Source organism: Megalobrama amblycephala, linkage group LG20 (genome assembly GCF_018812025.1).
Source record: "Megalobrama amblycephala isolate DHTTF-2021 linkage group LG20, ASM1881202v1, whole genome shotgun sequence".
Classification (NCBI taxonomy): domain Eukaryota; kingdom Metazoa; phylum Chordata; class Actinopteri; order Cypriniformes; family Xenocyprididae; genus Megalobrama; species Megalobrama amblycephala.
The window spans coordinates 26,542,472-26,564,193 of record NC_063063.1 but is presented as its reverse complement, the minus strand read 5'-3'; the positions used below and the strand labels follow the sequence as shown (position 1 = coordinate 26,564,193).

The window sequence follows — 21,722 nt, the reverse complement described above, 5'->3', positions numbered from 1 at the left end:
CAAAGCGGCGGCTTTGTTGTGCACAATGAAGGGAATTTGCCACGTTATCAGGTACGACCCAAGCTCGGATGAATGCAGGGCTTTGTTTACCCGCCAAGGTCTTTAAAGGGAAACTCTGAGGTCTATTCTTCCTCTCACTTCTTTTCTTTTTAGAGGGAGCGGTGTCCAAGCCACCTGTGCTAACCTAAATGAGATGCATCATGGGTAAATATTGTACTACCAACACAAATTTTTCAAGAGCCAATGGTTAGTCTACAAATTAACCCGTTTAAAGTGCATTTGATCAGAATAACTTGCTGTTTTTGTTAGCGTGCATCGTAAGAAGACCCTACATCCTTCAAGTCCATCAGCACTTACGTTCTTTCATGAAGGGGGGCGAGTAAAGGAAAACGAACAATGGCCCTGACCTTGTCTGTGGGTTGTCATAGTGACGGGGCACAGCCCACTGTTGGTGGGAGAGAGGGAGAAATCAGACACGCTAGTGAGCAGAACAGTTAACGGCCTTTAAAAGCAACAGGAGACACATCCCTCACTACATCCAAGTCTCATTCACTGCCAATATGTTGTCAGAAACATACTGAGTGTGTAATTACGGCCACAGTGATTTTTGGACTTCCTGCAACACTTCCTGCTGCCAGTTTCTGCCAGTTATGCACAATACTGTACCTTTTACATGAGTGTTTAGAATAGCTGAATTTACAGTATGACACATGCTGAGAGTTTTAAGACACTCAAAGTGATGAAAAGTAGGAGATCCTAAATGTTTAGAGATCCTAAGTGTTGTTATATATATATGGGCACAAAGAAGAATCATAATTAATCATTTATATGCAACAATATATCAATGCATAAATAGCAATAACTTGCCTACATACATTTCTGTTTAAAAGTTTGGGGTCAGTAATTTTTATGTTTTTGAAAGAAGTTTCTTATGCTCAATAACAGTGCATTTGCTTGATTGAACATACATTAAAAAGAGTAATATTGTTAATTTTTTTACAATTTAAATTTAACTTTTCTATTTTGATATATTTTAACAGGTAATTTATTCCTGTGATGTAATGCTGATTTTTTTCAGCATTATTACTCCAGTCTTCAGTGTCACATGATCCTTCAGAAATCATTCTAATATGCTGATTTGGTGCTCAAGAAACATTTCTTATTATTATCAATGTTGAAAACCGTAGTGCTGCTTAATATGTTAGTAAAAAACATGTTATATTTTTTTCAGGATTCTTTGATGAATAGAAAGTTCAAAAGAACAGCATTTATTACTACAACTTAATATATGAACAATTTCACACAAGGAATTCAGGGAATATTTCAGAGTACTTCAGAACTTCAGTACTTCACTTCAGATAGAATTTAATAATTAATTTACAATCAATATATTACTGTAGAGAGAAATCTTTAAAATAACATTTCTATTCTGTCAAAAAAGGACAAACAAACACACACACAGCACTTATGTGAAGTCATTGCATCATACGGGACACAGAAAACAAAACTGTCTCACCAATAACAAGTAGCAGAACAGTTAAGCAGAAGATGAAGCTTTAATCACTTATGCTCCATAATGAGCTTATGTGATTATACGAGAGTTATGGCTCTTGTCACGGACGGTCGTGCATGTTTATCTGCATTCTAGGGTTTAGTAGAGGGATGCTTTGATTAACATTAACATACATTCACCTTCTAATAAAAACTTTTGTGAAGCCTGTGTGTAATGTAGGGTTGTCAAACGTACCGGTACTACCAGTTCCAGTTTGTACTACTAAAGCATTTCTGCAGTACATGTAGTACAGAATACCGGGTATAATCGGTACCCGCTGACAGACGCTGCTTTCAAACGCTCTTGTTCGTGTTTGTTTGTGCACACTCTGAGCATCAAAGGTTTCTATTTACAGCGTGTTTTTACAAGCACTGAAGCAAATCACAATCATATCTGTTGAGCGCATGAACACAATGGCCTATCAGAGGTGCTAGTCAGTAAATTAGTCAGAATCCACTTAAAGGTGCCCTAGATTCAAAATTTGAATTTACCTCGGCATAGTTGAATAACAAGAGTTCAGTACATGGAAAAGACATATATTGAGTTTCAAACTCCATTGCTTTCTCTTTCTTAAGTAAATCTCATTTGTTTAAAAGACTTCCAGAAAACACGCGGATCTCAACATAACACCGACTGTTACGTAACAGTCGGGGTGTACGCCCCCAATATTTGCATATGCCAGCCCATGTTCCCAACATTATGAAAGGCACTAGGCACTAGGTAAGCAAGAACAACAGCGAAAATGGCAGATGGAGCAATAATAACTGACATGATCCATGATAGCATGATATTTTTAGTGATATTTGTAAACTGTCTTTCTAAATGTTTCGTTAGCATGTTGCTAATGTACTGTTAAATGAGGTTAAAGTTACCATCATTTCTTACTGAATTCATGGAGACAAGAGAGCCGTCGTTATTTTCATTTTTAAACACTTGCAGTCTGTATAATTCATAAACACAACTTCATTCTTTATAAATCTCTCCAACAGTGTAGCATTAGCCGTTAGCCACGGAGCACAGCCTCAAACTCATAGAGAATCAAATATAAACATCAAAATAAATACTTTACTCACATAATTCGAAGCATGCATACAGCATGCATGACGAACATCTTGTAAAGATCCATTTGAGGGTTATATTAGCTGTGTGAACTTTGTAAATGTGCTGTAATATAATCTAGAGCTCGTGTGGCAGGGAGCACGCGAATTAAAGGGGCGGCGCGCTGAAAAAATCAGTGCATAGTTAATGATGCCCCAAAATAGGCAGTTAAAAAAATTAATTTAAAAAAATCTGTGGGGTATTTTGAGCTGAAACTTCACAGACACATTCAGGGGACACTTTAGACTTATATTACATCTTGTGAAAAAGCATTCTTGGGCACCTTTAACATCACTGAAAACACACAAAGTTTTTGGTTGTTCAACGCATGCTTCACACTCACAAATCCTTTCATTATAGCAAAGTTTCTGGATTGACAACTGTATTTAAATGTGCTATTGAATCGGAAACTGCAATGACTGACAGTTAAAAAAAACAATTGACAAGACGAAATGGGACTTTTTTTTTTTTTTAAAGTACTTAGTTCAACGGTTTTTGCTCTGGTACCAAAATTGGTACAGAGAACCATGAAATTTTACTGGGACTGGTACTGACTACTAAAATTTTGGTACCGTGACAACCCTAGTGTAACGCTACTGAATAGAAGTCACTGTAAACCGGCAAGGTGCCGAGTTGCCTCATTGATATGTATCATCAATGTATAATGACACACAGATAAGGAGAGGTTACGGCAAGGTTCTGCCTCCTGATCGTGTGTTTACGTATGTATGAGAGTCTCGCACGGACCAATCAGTATACAGCGTATGTCTGGTAACATACAGGCGTCATCGCGAGCACCTTACCTTAAGGAGAACCGTGAGATCCTAGTGTGTTGGTCTTGGTAAATTATTTAAACCACACACTAATGCTGACCGACACACTAATGTGGAGAGGTTAATGAATACCAATTTGTCCAAGTCTATCACTACGTCAAAATAGAGAATTAGCACAGGATTTGCACAAACAATCCAGTTGACATTAAATCAAGCACTTGTATTTGACTAATGAAAGAAGCCAATGCACATGTATTAGCTATTTAATCATTTGAAAACATTATGCACCTATCAGATTTAGCTTTGAATGACACGTTGGCACCGGTGCTGCATCAATGCTGGCATGATCCTATAGCCGTCAGGTGGCTGGAAGTACAGAAGAGCAGGTGGCTGCTGTCTAAGCCACCCAAAGCCCCTGTCGGTGAGCTCATCCTCTTAAGGTTTACTGTTCCATGAGTGCATCAAGAGAAGAAAACACCACTAATAAAAAAAAAAACATGCCTAAGTCTACTCATAGATGGTGCTGCCATATGGCGTGTGGGGCACAAACAGATAAGGGTGCTTAATTTGGTTTGTCAGCGAATCTGGATAATTACTTACTAGCTTAGACCAGCATGAACTGGTCTTGCTGGTCACCAGCAAACATGCGTGTGTGAATTTGAGCGTGTGTTTATATTTTTTTTCTACACTTACACAACCTCATTATATGTTGGTACTGGCAGTCTTGTTCTCTCTTTCCCTATTCAGGAGGATGACTGCACAAACATAATACACAGCATCAAAACCTTTCTCTGCATGCTACTAATCCCATCAGCCCTTGTATAACCAGTTTGCATTGTTAAATCCAAGTGCTTGAATATAAACATGACCACCTCAGCTGACCATCCATGATGGACCTAAAGTCAACTTTAGCCATTTAACTTCATCCATAACTGACAGTGGCCACAGAGGAAGACCATTTCAAGTTAGCATCTAGTATCCACCAACAACTTGCTAATATGCTACACTGCAGGTAAACACAACAACAAAATGGTGGAGAGTGTGGGAAAATGTCATTTTGAAAACTAACTATTTAAATAGCAAAACATATTCATATAAATGTGTTCAATCTAGTTAAGTTGGCTTGAAAAAGCCAACATATTGTTATGCTATTTTCTTCTGAGACTAAAATTTCTGACTGCTACTCCTCCTAGAGCTTTAACTTTACAAACTCCAAACTCAGGTCAGACCTTCAGACTGTTCTGACTCGAGTTGCTATATCTTTTCTAACTGATCCGACTTACAGTTTTCCTAAGAATGACTATTAAAGCTCGGAAAAATCCCATTGACTTTCATTGACGGAATGTTCAAATGAGCCAAGACTTTCAAATTCCAACTGTCAAAATTCAAATTTAAACTACGGAAGCCCATTAGACTCAAAAACTCAATTAGACTCAAGTGCCATTCTATGTACTATTTCTAATCCATTGAAACTCATTGAAACTCATTGAAACTCATTTAACTCTATCTATCTATCTATCTATCTATCTATCTATCTATCTATCTATCTATCAAACTAAATCTATCTATCTATCTATCTATCTATCTATCTATCAAACTAAATCTATCTATCTATCTATCTATCTATCTATCTATCTATCTAGCAACATCATAGCAACCACCCAGAACACCCTAGCAACTGCCTAGCAACACCTTAGCAACCACCCAGGTTACCATAGCAACTGCCTAGCAACACCTTAGCAACCACTCTGTGTACCCTAGCAACCATATAGCAACACCCTAACAACCACCCCGAGTACCCTAGCAACCACATAGCAACAGCCTAGCAACCATCCTAAGTACCTTAGCAACCGCATAGTAAAATCCTAGAAACCACCTTGAGTACCCTGACTCTATCTATCTATCTATCTATCTATCTATCTATCTATCTATCTATCTACTAAACTAAATCTTAAACTTTCAAACTGAAAACATTTAAAACTACTTCAAACTTCTGGACCGGCTTTTTCAAGCCAACTTAAAGTTTGTCTTGACGAACTTTTTAATCTAGTTGCCATTTACTATATTACCCGCTATTTGTATTTGCCGTGTATTTCTGTGCCTCATGCCATTAGCACAGCAATGTTACATGCCAAATTCTAATGAAATCTCTCTATATATACACAATTAGCTTGATAAACCTTTTCCAGATACTTTTAACCAAAGCAACATACATTCACACAACCCAGTCATACATTTTAAATCTTTGGTATTGCTAGTACCACACTCTATCATTTGAATTTCACAAGTAGCACTTTTATACTGTTCTAAGTGTAACTCAAATTAATGTCACCCTGTCTGACATATGCCAGCACATATAGTTATAATTATAACAATTAATCAATCAAAGCTCAGATTTAAATGGGTTAAAATATAATGATTTCCTGCCGCTGCAGACGTGGGTACGCTAATTGAAATGTATGCTTGTGCTCAGGTCTCACAGCATTGGCTAATAGTCTATGACTCAGACCCTTGAGATTGAATATGTGACCGTACATGCCTCATTCACCAACACTGGGCCCATTTACCCATAACAGCAGGTTAGCATCTGGCTATTACGGCTCTAGAGACACTTAAACTAGCCTCGACGTATGATTTTCCAAACCTATTTTAGAACAAGACTTCTAAAATAAGACAATGGAGATAAATGGACATTGTCATCACCATCTAAGCCCTTCTTATATGTACATTCTTAAAATGTAAAACATTATATTTTAAGTCCATAAATGCATTAATATAAGTATGGTATCGTGCATAGCGGTATTTTGACTAACAGCATACAATCTGGTCCTCATCGCATTTTATTCTGGCCACTTAGAGAGGAAGACACAGCCTGACCTACTAAACATGTATACCAGATAATAGTTTAAGCATTTTTCTCTGAATAAAGTGAACACTGGACTATTAAAGTAATGTTTTATTCAGAACCTGGCCTGAGTTTAGCCCCTAGACTGAAAACAACAACTATCCACCACAATGAACATGAAGACCGTAAAGCAAATTTAGACTGAGTACACAAAATGTACTCAATTAGGGTACACAAATACACGTATAGGCAATCGTCTTTCCAAAAACATTGAGGCAGTTATGCATACATACACACACACACATACAATAACTGATTCATCTTACTCCTCTGACCTGCTCATCCACTTTGTGGGCTATAATAGTGGCTCCTTCTTCCAGCTCAGCATCACTCAATGGCCGAATCCGCAGGGCCACCTGAAAAATAATAACAAAAAGGGTAATGTTCTGGCCTCAAAAAGTATTTTAACCCTAAAACTACACTTAAAATGTATGAATGTCATTGTATCTAATGCAGTGAAATTCACACAAGTTTAACAGCATGTAGTTTAATGGTCACTCTATATAATATAATCCATAATACAATATAACATCTTCACAAATAAGTAGGCAATTGCAAAAATAACTCCTTGAGTAGTCAGAACTTGACTTAGAAAGTCGGCCACATGTTTCATCAAAATCAAGAATATTTAGTGATATATACACAGTCATTAACAGACAGTGATTGATGCATCCTTGGGAAATAATAGAGTAGTAGCAGCAGGACATTTTTTTTTTTAACATTTCTGTTCGAGTCAGCTGGCCTACAGGAGAATCCATCTGTACACAACTGAAATAAACGCTGAAGGGCAACGCTGCAGCGATGGAGCTCTGCAATCTAGGTAGTTAATTATGCAGTATGAATATTATAGCTGGAGGCTATTATTGCTTGTAGAGCAACAAATTCTGTCTGAGCATTTAATATGCTTAATGGGATGCAGCAAAACCTGTTCTGTTATGTTGCTCTAAGCGAATAATTACATAAAGTCACGGCAAATTTCTCCATCTTAAGATTTACACTACAGAGCAGTATTTTTTCCCCCCATTATTATTATTATTGATTTTATAATAAGAGAAAAATGGGACATGACTGTCCCCAATTTACATTACCTAAAGCACTAGAATGATGTCTTACATTGGAAGAAGAGAAAGGGAACTTAAACTGCCCCTGTGAATTATTAAGAGGGGGGCAAAAGATCACTAGAAAACAGGTATTAAGCTCCCAGAGAATCTAAATATAACAAGTGTAGACTGTCAGAATGAAATCTGTCCTGGGGTTTTAAGTATACAGGCTGTCAGGGAATGAAATGTAGATTTTATTCAATTCTACAGTCACTTGTTTGTTTCTCTATATACATTTACGTATATTACATAATGTATGTCTACCTCATATTTAAAGTTATTGTCTGAACACAGTCTAAACTCTGACATACAGTATATCCACATACAGTACATGCGTATAGTTAATGCATAATACATCCATGAATTCTTTTTTAACAAAATCAAGATTTTAGGTTAAGATTGTATAAATGAGAACATTTCATATATTCATAGTATATTCAAATATTTCATAGTTTCTCTAAGTGGTCACCATATCTATTAAGTCTGTCATAATTTTAACTCAATCTTTTGCGTCAGTAGATCATTGTAAATGGTCCTGCAGTGTAATAAATTAATTTTAAAATAGAAATACTTAATACAGTCTTTCAATATAAGCTCATTTAAGCTACATGCATAAAATAATATGAAAGAGCAAAATGCTGTTTTAAATAGAGCTGAGATCATTTCAACAAAATTATTTACCTAGATACATAAAACATGTCATATATATATATATATATATATATATATATATATATACATACACATACACACACACAATTTCTTGCTGCACAGTCTAAAGACTAATAATAAAACATATGCAGATAAAATATAAGCTATATTTCATAATACACATATATGCAAACAACACAAGTGCATGCAGATAATATCATAACATACACAAATTATTATTAGGCCTATTATTGGTTGAAAAAAAAAGTATAAAAACGACTATAATATAACTATAATAACAACTACTATAATAGTTGATTATAGGGAATTCACACATATATAGATGAACACAGTTTACAAACTCTAGTGGACGCCAGTGCAGGTAAACAATAAGTCAGTGGACTTACTGTCAGCTGTTGATCCTTTGATTCTGCAGTGTCCTTCATCGTAATGTTTTGCGGGACGTTTTTACGCTTATTTGTAAACTAAAACATGCGCGTCACGTGAAGAGAGCACAACAGACGCCGCGAGGTCATGATTCAGCTAACAATTCACCTGCGCTTCTCTCTCTCTCTAAGATTATAAAACACACTGAACGATCAAACACGCGCCGTGGAGTCCGTCAGGTCCATGTCTGAGTAGGATGTGTGTCTCTCCACCCACACTAAACCCGTGAGTGAGTGTGTGAGAGTGTGTTGTGTTTGTGATGTCCCTAGAGATGAGCAGAGTGCAGTGCGTCATTCACCGCGGCTGATGCTTCACTCAGGTGGGCAGAAACTCTCAGACTCTGAGGCAGCAGCGAACCCTGCTGGTCAGTCCTTGTACTGCAGCTTCCTGTCAATATTGTCATGTTTTTTTTGTTTTTTTTAATGTTTAATTCGATAAATTAAAGAAATTATATATATATATATATATATATATATATATATATATATATATATATATATATATATATATATATATATAATTATTATTATTCTTAAAGGTGCCATTGAATTGAAAATTGAATTTACCTCGGCATAGTTAAATAACAAGAGTTCAGTACATGTAAATGACATACAGTGAGTCTCAAACTCCATTGTTTCCTCCTTCTTATATAAATCTCATTTGTTTAAAAGACCTCCGAAGAACAGGCGAATCTCAACATAACACCGACTGTTACGTAACATTAATATGTACACCCCCAATATTTGCATATGCCAGCTCATGTTCAAAGGCATTACACAAGGGCAGCCAGTATTAACTTCTGGATGTGCACAGCTGAATCATCAGACTAGGTAAGCAAGCAAGGACAACAGCGAAAAATGGCAGATGGAGCGATAATAACTGACATGATCCATGATAACATGATATTTTTAGTGATATTTGTAAATTGTCTTTCTAAATGTTTCGTTAGCATTTTGCTAATGTAACGTTACTGTTAAATGTGTTTAAAGTTACCATCGTTTCTTACTGTATTCACGGAGACAAGAGAGCCGTGCTATTTTCATTTTTAAACGCTTGCAGTCTGTATAACTTAATGCATAAACACAACTTTGGCTGTTTCTCAATTCCAAGAACGCAGAGAACGGACTTGCGTTCTCGTGGAGTCCGGTCTTGCCAGGCGACCTTGAAAGAACGAACTCGGAAGGACGCGAGGACAGAGAACGCATCATTTGAGAATTGAGATGTGCTGCGATCTTGTTGCTCAACTGACCGTTACAGCATATTATAAGTGGCTAATGCACAATAAATACAACATAACATCACAAACAGTTGTCATAACCTATTAAAAAAATTCTTTCATATTATTATAGACATTGTTTTCATATAATTTTATATCTTTTTATTTCACCACGTGTATTTATGAAAATGAGTAGCCTTTGGCTGTTATGCTTTGTCAATGTTAAGATTATTTTTTATATGCCAATAAAAATACTGCAGGCTTTCTTCAGGTTATCATTTTATTAAAATTAAGCAAAACAAACGGTTTACTTTCAGACAAGAGAGCCGTCGCTATTTTCATTTTTAAACACTTGCAGTCTGTATATGCGTCCGTTCCGTTCTTGAGTATTCGACTTAATGCATAGAGCAAGAACACAAGGACGCAAATCGCTGAAGAACATATTGAGAAAACTATATTCTTTATAAATCTCTCCAACAGTGTAGCATTAGCCGTTAGCCACGGAGCACTATCAAACTCATTCAGAATCAAATGTAAACATCCAAATAAATACAATACTCACATAATCCGATGTATGCATGCAGCATGCATGACGAACACTTTGTAAAGATCCATTTTGAGGGTTATATTAGCTGTGTGAACTTTGTTTATGCAGTGATAGAGTCGAGAGCTCGGGACTCGGGAGGAGGCGGAGAGCACGCGATTTAAAGGGGCCGCAGCATGAATCGGCGCATTTCTAATTATACCTAAATATAGGCAGTTAAAAAAATTAATTAATTAAAAAAAAAAAAAAAAATCTATGGGGTATTTTGAGCTGCAACTTCACAGACACATTCAGGGGACACCTTATACTTATATTACATCTTGTAAAAAAACGTTTGATGGCACCTTTAACAATATATCAATACAAATAAACATAAGTATCATAGGCCTATATTATATAGTATATACTTATTAGATATAATTATTGTTATTTGTTATTATATAATTATTGTTTTGGGGTTATATAGGCATATAGTTCATCATAACATCGTAATATACATCATACACCCCTTATATTGCTAAAGCTACTCGATTTTTTCATATCAACAGGAAAATATATTGGGACCCTGCTTCAGATCGGTCATAGTTAATGATATGCTAAAGCCCGCCAGCGTGTGATTGGTTACAAGGTAGTTTTTGACGGCACAAACACCAGCGATTTCAAACCACGTTTTTGAGACTGTCTTTAGATTTAAGGAGAAAATACTCAGCAATAGTGTTGACTTATGAATTTACACTTCTTATAGCCTATGCCATCTTTATGTAGAGCAACAATTCTTTTTTTCAGATCCTCAGAGAGTTCTTTGCCATGAGGTGCCATGTTGAACTTCCAGTGACCAATATGAGAGAGTGAGAGCGATAACACCAAATTTAACACACCTGCTCCTCATTCACACCTGAGACCTTGTAACACTAATGAGTCACATGACACCGGGGAGAGAAAATGGCTTATTGGGCCCAGTTTGGACATTTTCACTTAGGGGTGTACTCACTTTTGTGGCCAGCGGTTTAGACATTAATGGCTGTGTGTTGAGTTATTTTGAGGGGACAGCAAATTTACACTGTTAAACAAGCTGTACACTCACTACTTTACATTGTAACAAAGTGTCATTTCTTCAGTGTTGACACATGAAAAGATATAATAAAATATTTACAAAAATGTGAGGGGTGTACTCACTTCTGTGAGATACTGTATAAACAACATTAAAACGTGATTTTCACCACAGGGGGACTTTAAGATTTTAAGACATTTTTAAGATATAGTGACACAAATTATGGATATTTGTATATATTTTATTACAAAACAAATGTCGCTAACAGTTTCACAGCTCTTCCACTTCATAATCTGGTGCTGTTTTGAGGATATAAAACATGTGAAAGATCAGGAACAACACTGATAAGTGTTAGACTAATTGCAATAATCATGCATATTTAAATAAAAAAATAATTATCCAACATATTCAGCTGTATTTATTCCTTATAGGAAAAATTCAATATTTAATTTTTTTAATGCACATTCGTGCAAGTCAAGTCATGTTTATTTGTAGAGCACTTTTCACAATACATATCATTTCAAAGCAGAGTCCCAGGACTTACTATGAACAATCCATCAGTGCACATTTTCTCAAAATGCAAACTTGCTCGAACTCTGAAACAACTTCTCAAACCTCCACTCCGACCACCTGATTCCATTCTGGTATCTAACTCCCGCTTTACACAATCCAATCAATGATAAATTAATTCTATGAGATTATATATATATATTTCTCATTGAATATCCTGTTTTACTCAGAAATACAACAAAGAAGAAAGTAAAATGGGATGTGAACAGTGTTTCAGTGACTAAGTATGAGACAACGTGGACCCAGTTGCATAAACCGAACCGCTGAGTTAAGACATATGGACTAGTCTGACCAACTAGTAATTAGTTAGAGCTAATCATTCTTACTTTTCTGATTGAAATTACACCAATCTACGTTTTTATGTAACTTATAACCAGTTTTGAAGAAAAAAAAAAAATAGATGACTAACTTGTAAGAGTATGTTTATGCTAGTTTATGCAACCAGTCACAGCTCTGTGTTCACAGTCTACAGAGAGATTTCTCTTCTTGTAAAAGAACCAACACCATTAGTTTCATATTCCTCCTGGAAATCTTTCTCTTCACACACGCCTTTCTCCTGCAGGGAATAAGAAAGAATCTTAGAAAAGACAGATCAGATACGACCAGCCAAACTTCATTTTTGTCCAATTAATTTCCTATAGAAATCACATGCAACAAACCTAATTATAAACCCCCTCTTTATTTTCAAATAGCTTAAGTCCTTGAAAAGGCCAAAACCATTAATCACATGAGCCTTTGAGTAGATGGGCCTATAGCAATACACTTCTGATGGTCATGCAAGCTCAAATGCCTCCTCACCAATCACAGAGGAGCATAAAGTATTCTGGGTAGAGACAAAGTAGACTTTATTGATTTTTTCTTTCTTTGTCTTTCACAATAGAGTGTCTTCACCCCAGCTTTCAGGGTTATATATAGAGCTCAGGACCCTTATCTTATTGGAGCAACAGTCCAAACATGGGATACAATTTGTTTAAGCTCCACAAAGGGGGGCAATTTCATTTGACGGGCCATTCAGAAACACACACTTATGACAACACCCATCAAAAACACACAGATGTGTGGTTAAAAACCTTGATTAAATGTTTTAGACGTCAGATCTGACGCTCAAAACATTAGCATAAACAGGTTGGAAGCAGAACATCCTTAACCTTATCTCTTTCTTTGTCCTCATTCCTCTCTTTCTCCATCTCAGCCTTTAACATGTCGAAGAAGTCCCTCTCTGCACGGGCCACCGGCTCCTCTGTGCTCTCCTCCCCGTATGCCTCTTTCGCCTCGTCCTCCCGGCTCTGCTCGGAGCGGCTGCGTTCCTTCAGACGCATCTCTCTGTGCCGAGCTTCCAGAATCTTCTCCCGCTTGGTCTCGCGTTCAAACATCTGCAAAAAGCAAGGGAAAATACACCTCACAAGCTCAGTCTATGACAAATGGATTTACAGTACATACAAAAATATTTTTACATCCATTAATAAATGGGGGATACTTCAGTTAGGGGAACTTTTCAGTCCCATAGGATAATTAGTGAAAATGCTTAGAAAAAAAGAGCAATCATTCTAGTTTTTTTATTACAGATTTTAATAGATTTAAACTTTTTATTGTCTCTTAAATTACTTTGTCAAAAGGTTAGATTGGCCAGAACTGTTTTTAAGATGGATAAAAAACAAATAAAATGTATGTGTGCATATATATATAATTTGGTATTTATAAGTGATAATAATTTAATATTATTATTATGATATAGTCTAGTATATAGGAGCAGAAATATATATATATATATATATATATATATATATATATATATATATATATATATATATATATATATATTTTTTTTTCTTTATATATCAGTGTCACGTGATCCTTCAGAAATCATTCTTAAATGCTGATTTATTATCAGTATTGGAAACAGTTGTGCTGCTTAATATTTTTTAGAACCTGTGATACTTTTTTCAGGATTCTTTGATGAATAAAAAGTAAAAGAAAAATGAACAGCATTTCTTTAAAATAGAAATCTTTTGTAACAATATACACTAGCATTCAAAAGTTGGGATCTGTAATTTTTTTTCTTTCTTTTTTTTGAAAGAAATTAATACTTTTATTCAGCAATTGATGAAAAAAGTGATAGTAAAGACAACTGTCTCCAATATTGATAATAAATGAGCATATTAGAATGATTTCTGAAGGATCATGTGACACTGAAGACTGGAGTAATGGCTGATGAATATTCAGCTTTGCATCACAGAAATAAATTATATTTTAAAGTATATTAAAATAGAAAACCATTATTTTTAAAATAGTAATAATATTTCACAATATTACTGTTTTTTCTGCATTTTTGATCAAATAACTGCAGGCTTGATGAGCATAAGAGACTTCTTTCAAAAACATTAAAATTAGTAATGTGTCCAAACTTTTGATCCATACTGTATATATAGACAATTTTACAATATTACTTATATTACAGTATTTTTGATCAAATTAATGCAGCCTTAGTAAGCATAAGAGACAATCATTGACCAACCTCACATGTTCATGTGTGTTTGTATCTCACCTCTGAGACCAGGGCTTTCTCGTTCTTCTGCAGTCTGTACAGTCCTGATGAAATCTCCAGCAGTGTGGTGGTTCCCAGCTGAGAGCCACAGCCCAGGAAACGGCCATTATCTTGCACCCGGACACTGTACAGGGCTTCATCACAAACCTGTGAGAAAAAAACATACATACATTAGGAATATTTATTAAAACAAATAATGCTGAAATGTTGGACTGTGAGATGGTTTCAGTTCAAGGAGGAGACATTTAGCACCAACTTTGAGGCTGAGAGTGGGGTCGTTCTGTTTAAATAAGATGTCCCACACATCCAAGGTGCCGTCAGTCTTTACTGTAAAGAAGACTGCGGGTCTGACTGGACTCCAACAGCCATCTAACAGGTGGGCCGTGTGATACCTGTAGAAATAATAGATTAGAAATACTGGCACATGTGCAAGTCTCACCAAACATCTACACTAAGTTTGGGGTCGACAAGATATATATATATATATATATTTATTTGAAATTTTTTTTTGACCAAGCTCAACAATGTTGCATTTATTTGATTAAAATAAATAATAATAATAATAATAATAATAATAATAATAATACACTTAAAATAGCAGGCTATATATATATATATATATATATATATATATACCATATATCACTAAAACTTAAACTGAAATTAAAATAAAAATGGAAAATATAAACATAAAATCTAATTTAAAAATTAATAAAAACTATAATAGTATCTCAGTGATAGTAAAATAACAAATAAATATTGTGAAATATTATTACAATTTAAAATAACTGTTTTCTTTTTGTAATATATTTTAAAATTGATGGCAAAGCTGAATTTTTTCAGCATCATTACTCCAATCTTCAGTGTCACATGATCCTTCAGAAACCATTCTAATATGCTGATTTGCTGCTCAAGAAACATATTTTGTTGTTATCAATGTTGAAAACAGTTGTGCTGCTTAATATTTCAAAAATCTGGAACAAAGTAAAAATCGTTACTGTTGCTTTTGATCAATTTAATGTGTTGTTGCTGAATAGAAATATTAACTTCTTTCAAAAAAAAAAGAAAAAGTCTCACTGACCCCAAACTTTTGAATAGTAGTGTACATAAAACTGATATTTTCCCAAAAATTGAATAGAGAATTGCTTTTGTAATGCTGTATTTGAACAACAAAACATAAGTTACTTGGTCCACATAATGGAGGACTCCTTGATGTCCTCTGACCAGATGCGCGCGGTCCAGTCAGCCACGGTCAGGAAGTTCTTAGGAAAAAATGGGTTCCTCTGCAGGGCATAAATGGGACCGTGGTGTCCGCTGTATGTGCATACAATCTTCTCAGCTGGGGTTTTTGCTTTGCGATTGCAGGAAACCACAGGACCCTGCTCTGTGCCCACCATGAACTTAGTAGGCTTGTGTAATCAAAAACAGAGAATGTTTAAGTTCTCAACATCTGTTTCCACAAGGTTTCGTCTTGTAGCGGGCCAAAAATAAGAACAGTTCTTACCATAGTGGTTTCAAACTCCAGTGAGATTGCACCGAGGGCATTATCAAGGTTCCCCTTCTTACTGGGGTCCAGCACGAGTCTCTCCGTGGGCTCACTCATCTTACGAATGTCCCACCACAGCACCTGGTGTCAGATGCATGAGTATCTTTTATCTCTGAAGACTGCAGTGCAAGTCTAAATGAAATATTGTGTGGTTTACTAATTTATTTTTGGGCTTATGTGTCATTGCACACAGACCTGACCATCTGTAGAAGCTGAGAAGATGTCCATTCCTGTCTTCGACTGCAGCCAGATGACTTTGTAGACAGGATCCCTATGGCTGTGTTCGATGGTGGACATCTCTACTGGCTGGCTGCCTTTACGCGTGTCCCAATATGCTGGTAACAAGATAAACAACAAGGTGGTCATGCATAATTTTAGGACATTTGTGTACAATTACACAATCATATCTACAGATGCCATTCCAAAGTGAATAGTAATTTCAACTATGCATTCAATGCCAAAGACCATTAGCTCAGACATTAGACTTTTCAAAGGAGACACATTTATCAAACACTATTCAGACAAGGTCAAAAGTACTTTTTTCCATTAACCATCATTTACTGAGAACTAAAAATGCCCAGAGCGACTGAGGCCAATCTAATTACGCCACTGAAAGAGTTCAGATGGTCATAAGTGTTTTGGTAGCTGGAACAGAACATGATTAACTGTGTATCCAAAGAGGTACTCAGGCGATAAAACTTACCAATTTGTCCATTGTAGCTTCCCCCAACGAGAATGTGTGAATCTTTTGGGTTGTACTCCAGACAAACAATTGGACATACAGGTTTCAGGGTCATCTCAGGTTTATTGTGATTTTCTGAATGGGGAAAAAACTTTTTGTTCAATATTTTTGTGGTGACTCATTTATATCACTGAAATGTGCTGTTTTTATGGTATGATACCAATGTCCCATATGTAGGAGTCGAAGCTCATGTCATTGGGTGCTTTCTGAAACTCCAGGGAAGAATAAGCAACAGCAAGTTTATGGTTGCCATCGGGGTGCCAGGACAAACTGGTGGCTGTGCGCTTCACTTCATTCGGGTCTCTAGAAAAAAGAAAAAAAAAACACAGATAGCCAAATGATTAAATACTATATGACTCAAAAGCAATAATTCTTTAAAAGGAAAGAAAAAAGAAAGACAGACAGAGAAAGAAAAAGAAAAATAGTATAATCTCAGTCTTTTTAGTCTAATTAAATTTTATATATATATATATATATATATATATATATATATATATATACAACAGTTCGTTCTGGTTCTCGAATCTAATTGGCTGAGAGCCTTTTTCAGCCATGCAATATTCTACCAGTACCATTTCACCACTTGTATCACTCCACTTGCAGCATTTCTCACAGCGAGTTTCATGGAGTACAAGCAAACCCACCATCATTTTACAAATACTACTGTTGTTGTGTCACGGAATGTAGTTTTAAGAGCTTTTTTTAGCTGAGAATGTAGTTATTTAGACCTCAAATATGCAACTTATATAAAAACATAGTGCCTATTTGACAATTTGTTTAGACGTTTCCTGAGATGTGAGCTCCGGGCCGTCAGCGGCCGCTCAGTGCTCATGTACCCGCCGAGAACACCTTTATCTCGGCCAGTCCTTTTTTTTCTTTTTTCTTCCAATTTTGCCGCTGGGTGTTATGTAGATTAAACATGGTTAAACATGAGGTATAATTCATTTTGGGTATATCAAACGGGCAATCTTTGATCTTATTAATCTACTTGTTCCAGAGCAAATTGATTTGGCTAAGGGCAAAGTTAAGTTTCATAACTTTATATTTTCATTTAACTTTAAAAAAAAAAAAAAAAAAAAAAAAAAAGAAGTTCAGCATCATTACCCCAGTCTTTAGTGTCACATAATCCTTTAGAAATCATGATTTGGTGCTTAAGAAACATTTCTATTTATATATAAATGTTTAAAGGTGCCCTAGAACTTTTTTTTAAAAGATGTAATATAAGTCTAAGGTGTCCCCTGAATGTGTCTGTGAAGTTTCAGCTCAAAATACCCCATAGATTTTTTTTAATTCATTTTTTTAACTGCCTATTTTGGGGCATAATTAGAAATGAGCCGATTCAGGGTGTGTGGCCCTTTAAATCTCGTGCTCCACGCCCACGGAGCTCGCGCTTGCCTTAAACAACATAAAAAAAGTTCAAACAGCTAATATAACCCTCAAAATGGATCTTTACAAAGTGTTCGTCATGCAGCATGTCTAATCGCGTAAGTACAGTGTTTATTTTGATGTTTACATTGATTCTGAATGAGTTTGAGGCTATGCTCCGTGGCTAACGGCTAATGCTACACTGTTGGATTTATAAAGAATGAAGTTGTGTTTATGCATTATACAGACTGCAAGTGTTTAAAAATGAAAATAGCAACGGCTCTTGTCTCCGTGAATACAGTAAGAAACGATGGTAACTTTAACCACATTTAACAGTACATTAGCAACATGCTAACGAAACATTTAGAAAGACAATTTACAAATATCACTAAAAATATCATGTTATCATGAATCATGTCAGTTATTATTGCTCCATCTGCCATTTTTTGCTATTGTCCTTGCTTGCTTACCTAGTCTGATGATTCAGCTGTGCACATCCAGACGTTCTGCCCTTGTCTAATGCCTTTCATAATGTTGGGAACATGGGCTGGCATATGCAAATATTGGGGGCGTACACCCCGACTGTTACGTAACAGTCGGTGTTATGTTGAGATTCGCCTGTTCTTCGGTGGTCTTTTAAACAAATGAGATTTATATAAGAAGGAGGAAACAATGGAGTTTGAGACTCACTGTATGTCTTTTCCATGTACTGAACTCTTGTTATTCAACTATGCCGAGGTAAATTCAATTTTTGAATCTAGGGCACCTTTAAATAAGCACAATATTTACCCAAAATGTCCCTTAAAATGTGTTGAAAAGAGAAAATGATTTATTCATTCACAAAACTTGTGCCAGTGACCTGGCTGGTGCTGCTCTATAACTAATGTTGAGTGCACTCACCTGAAAACATTGATTGTCTTCGCTGATGGCTCTTCCTCTGATTCCTCCGCCTCTTCCTCATCCTCATCATCAAAAAAATCCTGGTAGATGTCAGTAGCGTTGTTCTGCTTGCTACAGTGTTCCATGAGCTGCAATGGGCAAAAGTAACACATTTATAAAGAAGTTAAATCCATGTCTTCTGAGAGGAAGCTCACAATACAGGTTTGAAGACATCAGATGCAAAAGCCTCTAAGTGCCATCTGAAATTTTCTTCTAAAATTAGCATTTTTATCAAGCTTGTATGTTTATGTTCAGTTATTTCACTTTAACGGCCATGAAAAGAACCTATTAATTGCCATTAAAGTGAAATTACTGAACCTAAACATACAAGCTTGATAAAAATGCTCATTTTAGAAGAAAATTTCAGATGGCACTTAGAGGCATTTGCATCTGAAGTCTTCAAATATAAGCCCAGCACATAATTTCTCATCTCAAGTATAATACTCCATGGTTAATTTAAGGCACTCACACCAGCAATCTGCAAAATCGTGTTCTGATAGTGTTCATCCTTCTCTACTTTCTTCCTGTAGCGGATGGTCGCCTCCATGTCTTCTGGATTGAGATCTTTCGGCCACCCTCCTTCCACATGGTTTATTCCTCGTGATTCTGATTCAAAGCGCACTGTGTTCACCTGAACAGGACAATGATTCAGACTACATTGTAATTGTAATATATACATTTCATGATATTTTATGAACGTACAGTTGTTTACTAAAAAACATGTTCATGAACTTTTTGTGTTCATGGCATGTGTTGCTGTGTCAAATGCTGGTCTCACCTCATGCTCTGACATTTCCTCAGCGCATTGCATGGTCACATTACATGGATCTCTCACTGTGAAGTTTGCAGCGAGGGAATGGTCAGGCAGAATGTCCACGTGCAGCTCAGCCGGACGGTCTGAAAAGTTACACTGGCGGCCAAACTCACTGCGCTTTTTTGTGTACACGTACACAATCTCCATTTTAGCTAGAAATGTTAAAGGATTTTAATGATCAAATGTGCATTTTTATACATTTTGCAATGAAGTTGTGGGTTAAAAATTGCATACTACATATGTATGGAGTTTATTTTTTGTTAATTTGCAATGGTCCTGTACCATACATTCCCTCAATTAATGAGGTCATAACTGTTTCTGTAATTATTATAGCCTATGTAATGTTTTTTAAAAAAAATAGTTTTAGAGGAATTGTAGTACATCACACCCACTTATTGATAAGACAATCAAGTTAGTGATTAATTAATTTTTAAAAATACAAAAAATGACATATTCCCCCAAATAATGTGGCCATGAATGTTTCATAAAATATGTAAGATTTTTGGATTAAAATAGTTTTTAGAGGAATTATATAGTGCATCACACCCACATACTGATGAGAAAATCAAGCTGAAACTCTGAAAACAAACATTTTATGTTGTAATGATGAAAACACTTAAATGATCAACAGTGAAGTATTTTAGATTATAATACTAAGCTGATTACCAAAGACTCATTAAAACTTAATAAAATCTTATCTGCATTGTTTATGATAGGAGCACTAAAATATTTTCCAGCTTTTCTTTCCCAGCTAATAAAAATAAGTTGTAGCAACGTTTTGCTAAGTTCTGAATGTTCTCAGAACGTTCAAAACGTCACATTTTTAAAATGTTTTAAAAACGTTTATTCTTGGTTATGTGAACGTTAGAGAAAACATTAAGGGATTGTTTTCTCTGTTTGATCATTTTGCAAGTATTATGGGAACGTTCCTTTCTCTGAACCATAAAAAAAAGAAAAAAGAAATAGTATGGAGTAAAAACACCAAACAGACGATACTCCAACTAAAATGCTTCAGGAAAACGTTCCATGAATGATGTAAAAAATAACATTTTTGTTCTAATGTTTTGATATCGTTTTTATAGACCAGAGATACATTTGAACGAACGTTCTATTAACGTTACTAAAGAACTTTCGCTCATAACTTCGAATGTTAGCCAAAGTTCTGAGAACTGTCAGCTGGGTTACTGTTAGGGAAGTCCAACCAACCACACCGATATCAGAAGGTCTAAAGCTGTGTCAGAAGTTGTTTTGGAAAGACTTCCAGAACATTACATATATAAAGGCATGTATCAATCTATGACAGGTACCCGTTTAAAGTTAAACTCTTTCAAAATAAGACATTGATTAATTTTACCTGATTTTGTGACGCTTTCTGGGTTTTGGTGGTTCACTGGTCTGTAGTAGTTTACCGTAACCTAGCAGCGGCGGCTCGTGACGTCACGTTTGCAGACATACTTTTACTCTCTTTAATAGTGCTAATATTAATGCTGCTAAACACTAACAGCACTGAATGCCAAATTATACACGTAGAAATAAATGTGCTCTTTTATTATGTTTCACTCACATGAAATTAACATTGTTTGCTGTTTTACCTCAGGCTTTCTGTTTTTCTAATGAAGTTCGACAACAGGTCCAGTAGAGGGCGCTAAGTAACAACACTCATATGGTCCAATGAGAAAAACACCATTAAAAATCCTTTTCAGGAATTATGCGGGACACAAGTTTCAATTTATCATTTCATTATCATATATTTAGTTTTAAGCAGCGTCAAACATTACTGCTGAGGCTATATCGCAGCAACTGTAAGGAAAGGAGTTTAGTCCAATTACACAAACGCTTGTTTTCTATAGCAGTGGGGTTGTAT

General features: G+C 35.7%; 2 protein-coding genes across 5 annotated transcripts in view; both read right to left on the bottom strand.

Annotated features, from left to right (window-relative positions):
* kif19 (kinesin family member 19) overlaps window positions 1–8,856 on the bottom strand; it is a 51,019-nt gene extending 42,163 nt beyond the window's left edge. The window contains exons 1-2 of one of the 4 annotated variants that reach the window (XM_048169718.1): window positions 8,487–8,856; window positions 6,595–6,684 (exon numbers count right to left, since the gene is read on the bottom strand). In XM_048169718.1, coding sequence (XP_048025675.1) covers window positions 6,595–6,684; window positions 8,487–8,525 — 129 coding nt within the window. In that variant the 5' untranslated portion in view covers window positions 8,526–8,856. The remainder of the gene's footprint in view (window positions 1–6,594; window positions 6,685–8,486) is intronic. The other 3 variants (XM_048169719.1, XM_048169720.1, XM_048169721.1) reach the window with 3 other exon arrangements.
* Window positions 8,857–12,048: 3,192 nt separating this feature from the next.
* Window positions 12,049–21,447, bottom strand: dnai2b (dynein, axonemal, intermediate chain 2b). The gene is made up of 13 exons (XM_048169905.1): window positions 21,213–21,447; window positions 19,823–20,010; window positions 19,514–19,675; window positions 19,006–19,133; window positions 16,901–17,043; window positions 16,702–16,815; window positions 16,194–16,333; window positions 15,957–16,079; window positions 15,638–15,861; window positions 14,709–14,844; window positions 14,453–14,599; window positions 13,056–13,280; window positions 12,049–12,463 (listed from the first exon to the last, which is right to left on the bottom strand). Exons 2-13 carry the CDS (start codon window positions 20,003–20,005, stop codon window positions 12,374–12,376), a joined length of 1,815 nt encoding a protein of 604 aa, XP_048025862.1. The 5' UTR covers window positions 20,006–20,010; window positions 21,213–21,447; the 3' UTR covers window positions 12,049–12,373.
* Between the last annotated feature and the right edge of the window lie 275 nt (window positions 21,448–21,722).

What these genes read in the sequence shown, in the direction of transcription:
- dnai2b (XM_048169905.1), bottom strand. Translation starts at nt 20,005, where the DNA reads ATGGAGATTGTGTACGTGTACACAAAAAAGCGCAGTGAGTTTGGCCGC. An exon ending in TCCTCCATTATGTGGACCAA is followed by an intron (nt 14,845 to 15,637) that starts GTAACTTATGTT and finishes TTATTTCTACAG; the next exon opens with GTATCACACGGCCCACCTGT. An exon ending in ACCCCACTCTCAGCCTCAAA is followed by an intron (nt 14,600 to 14,708) that starts GTTGGTGCTAAA and finishes TTTTTCTCACAG; the next exon opens with GTTTGTGATGAAGCCCTGTA.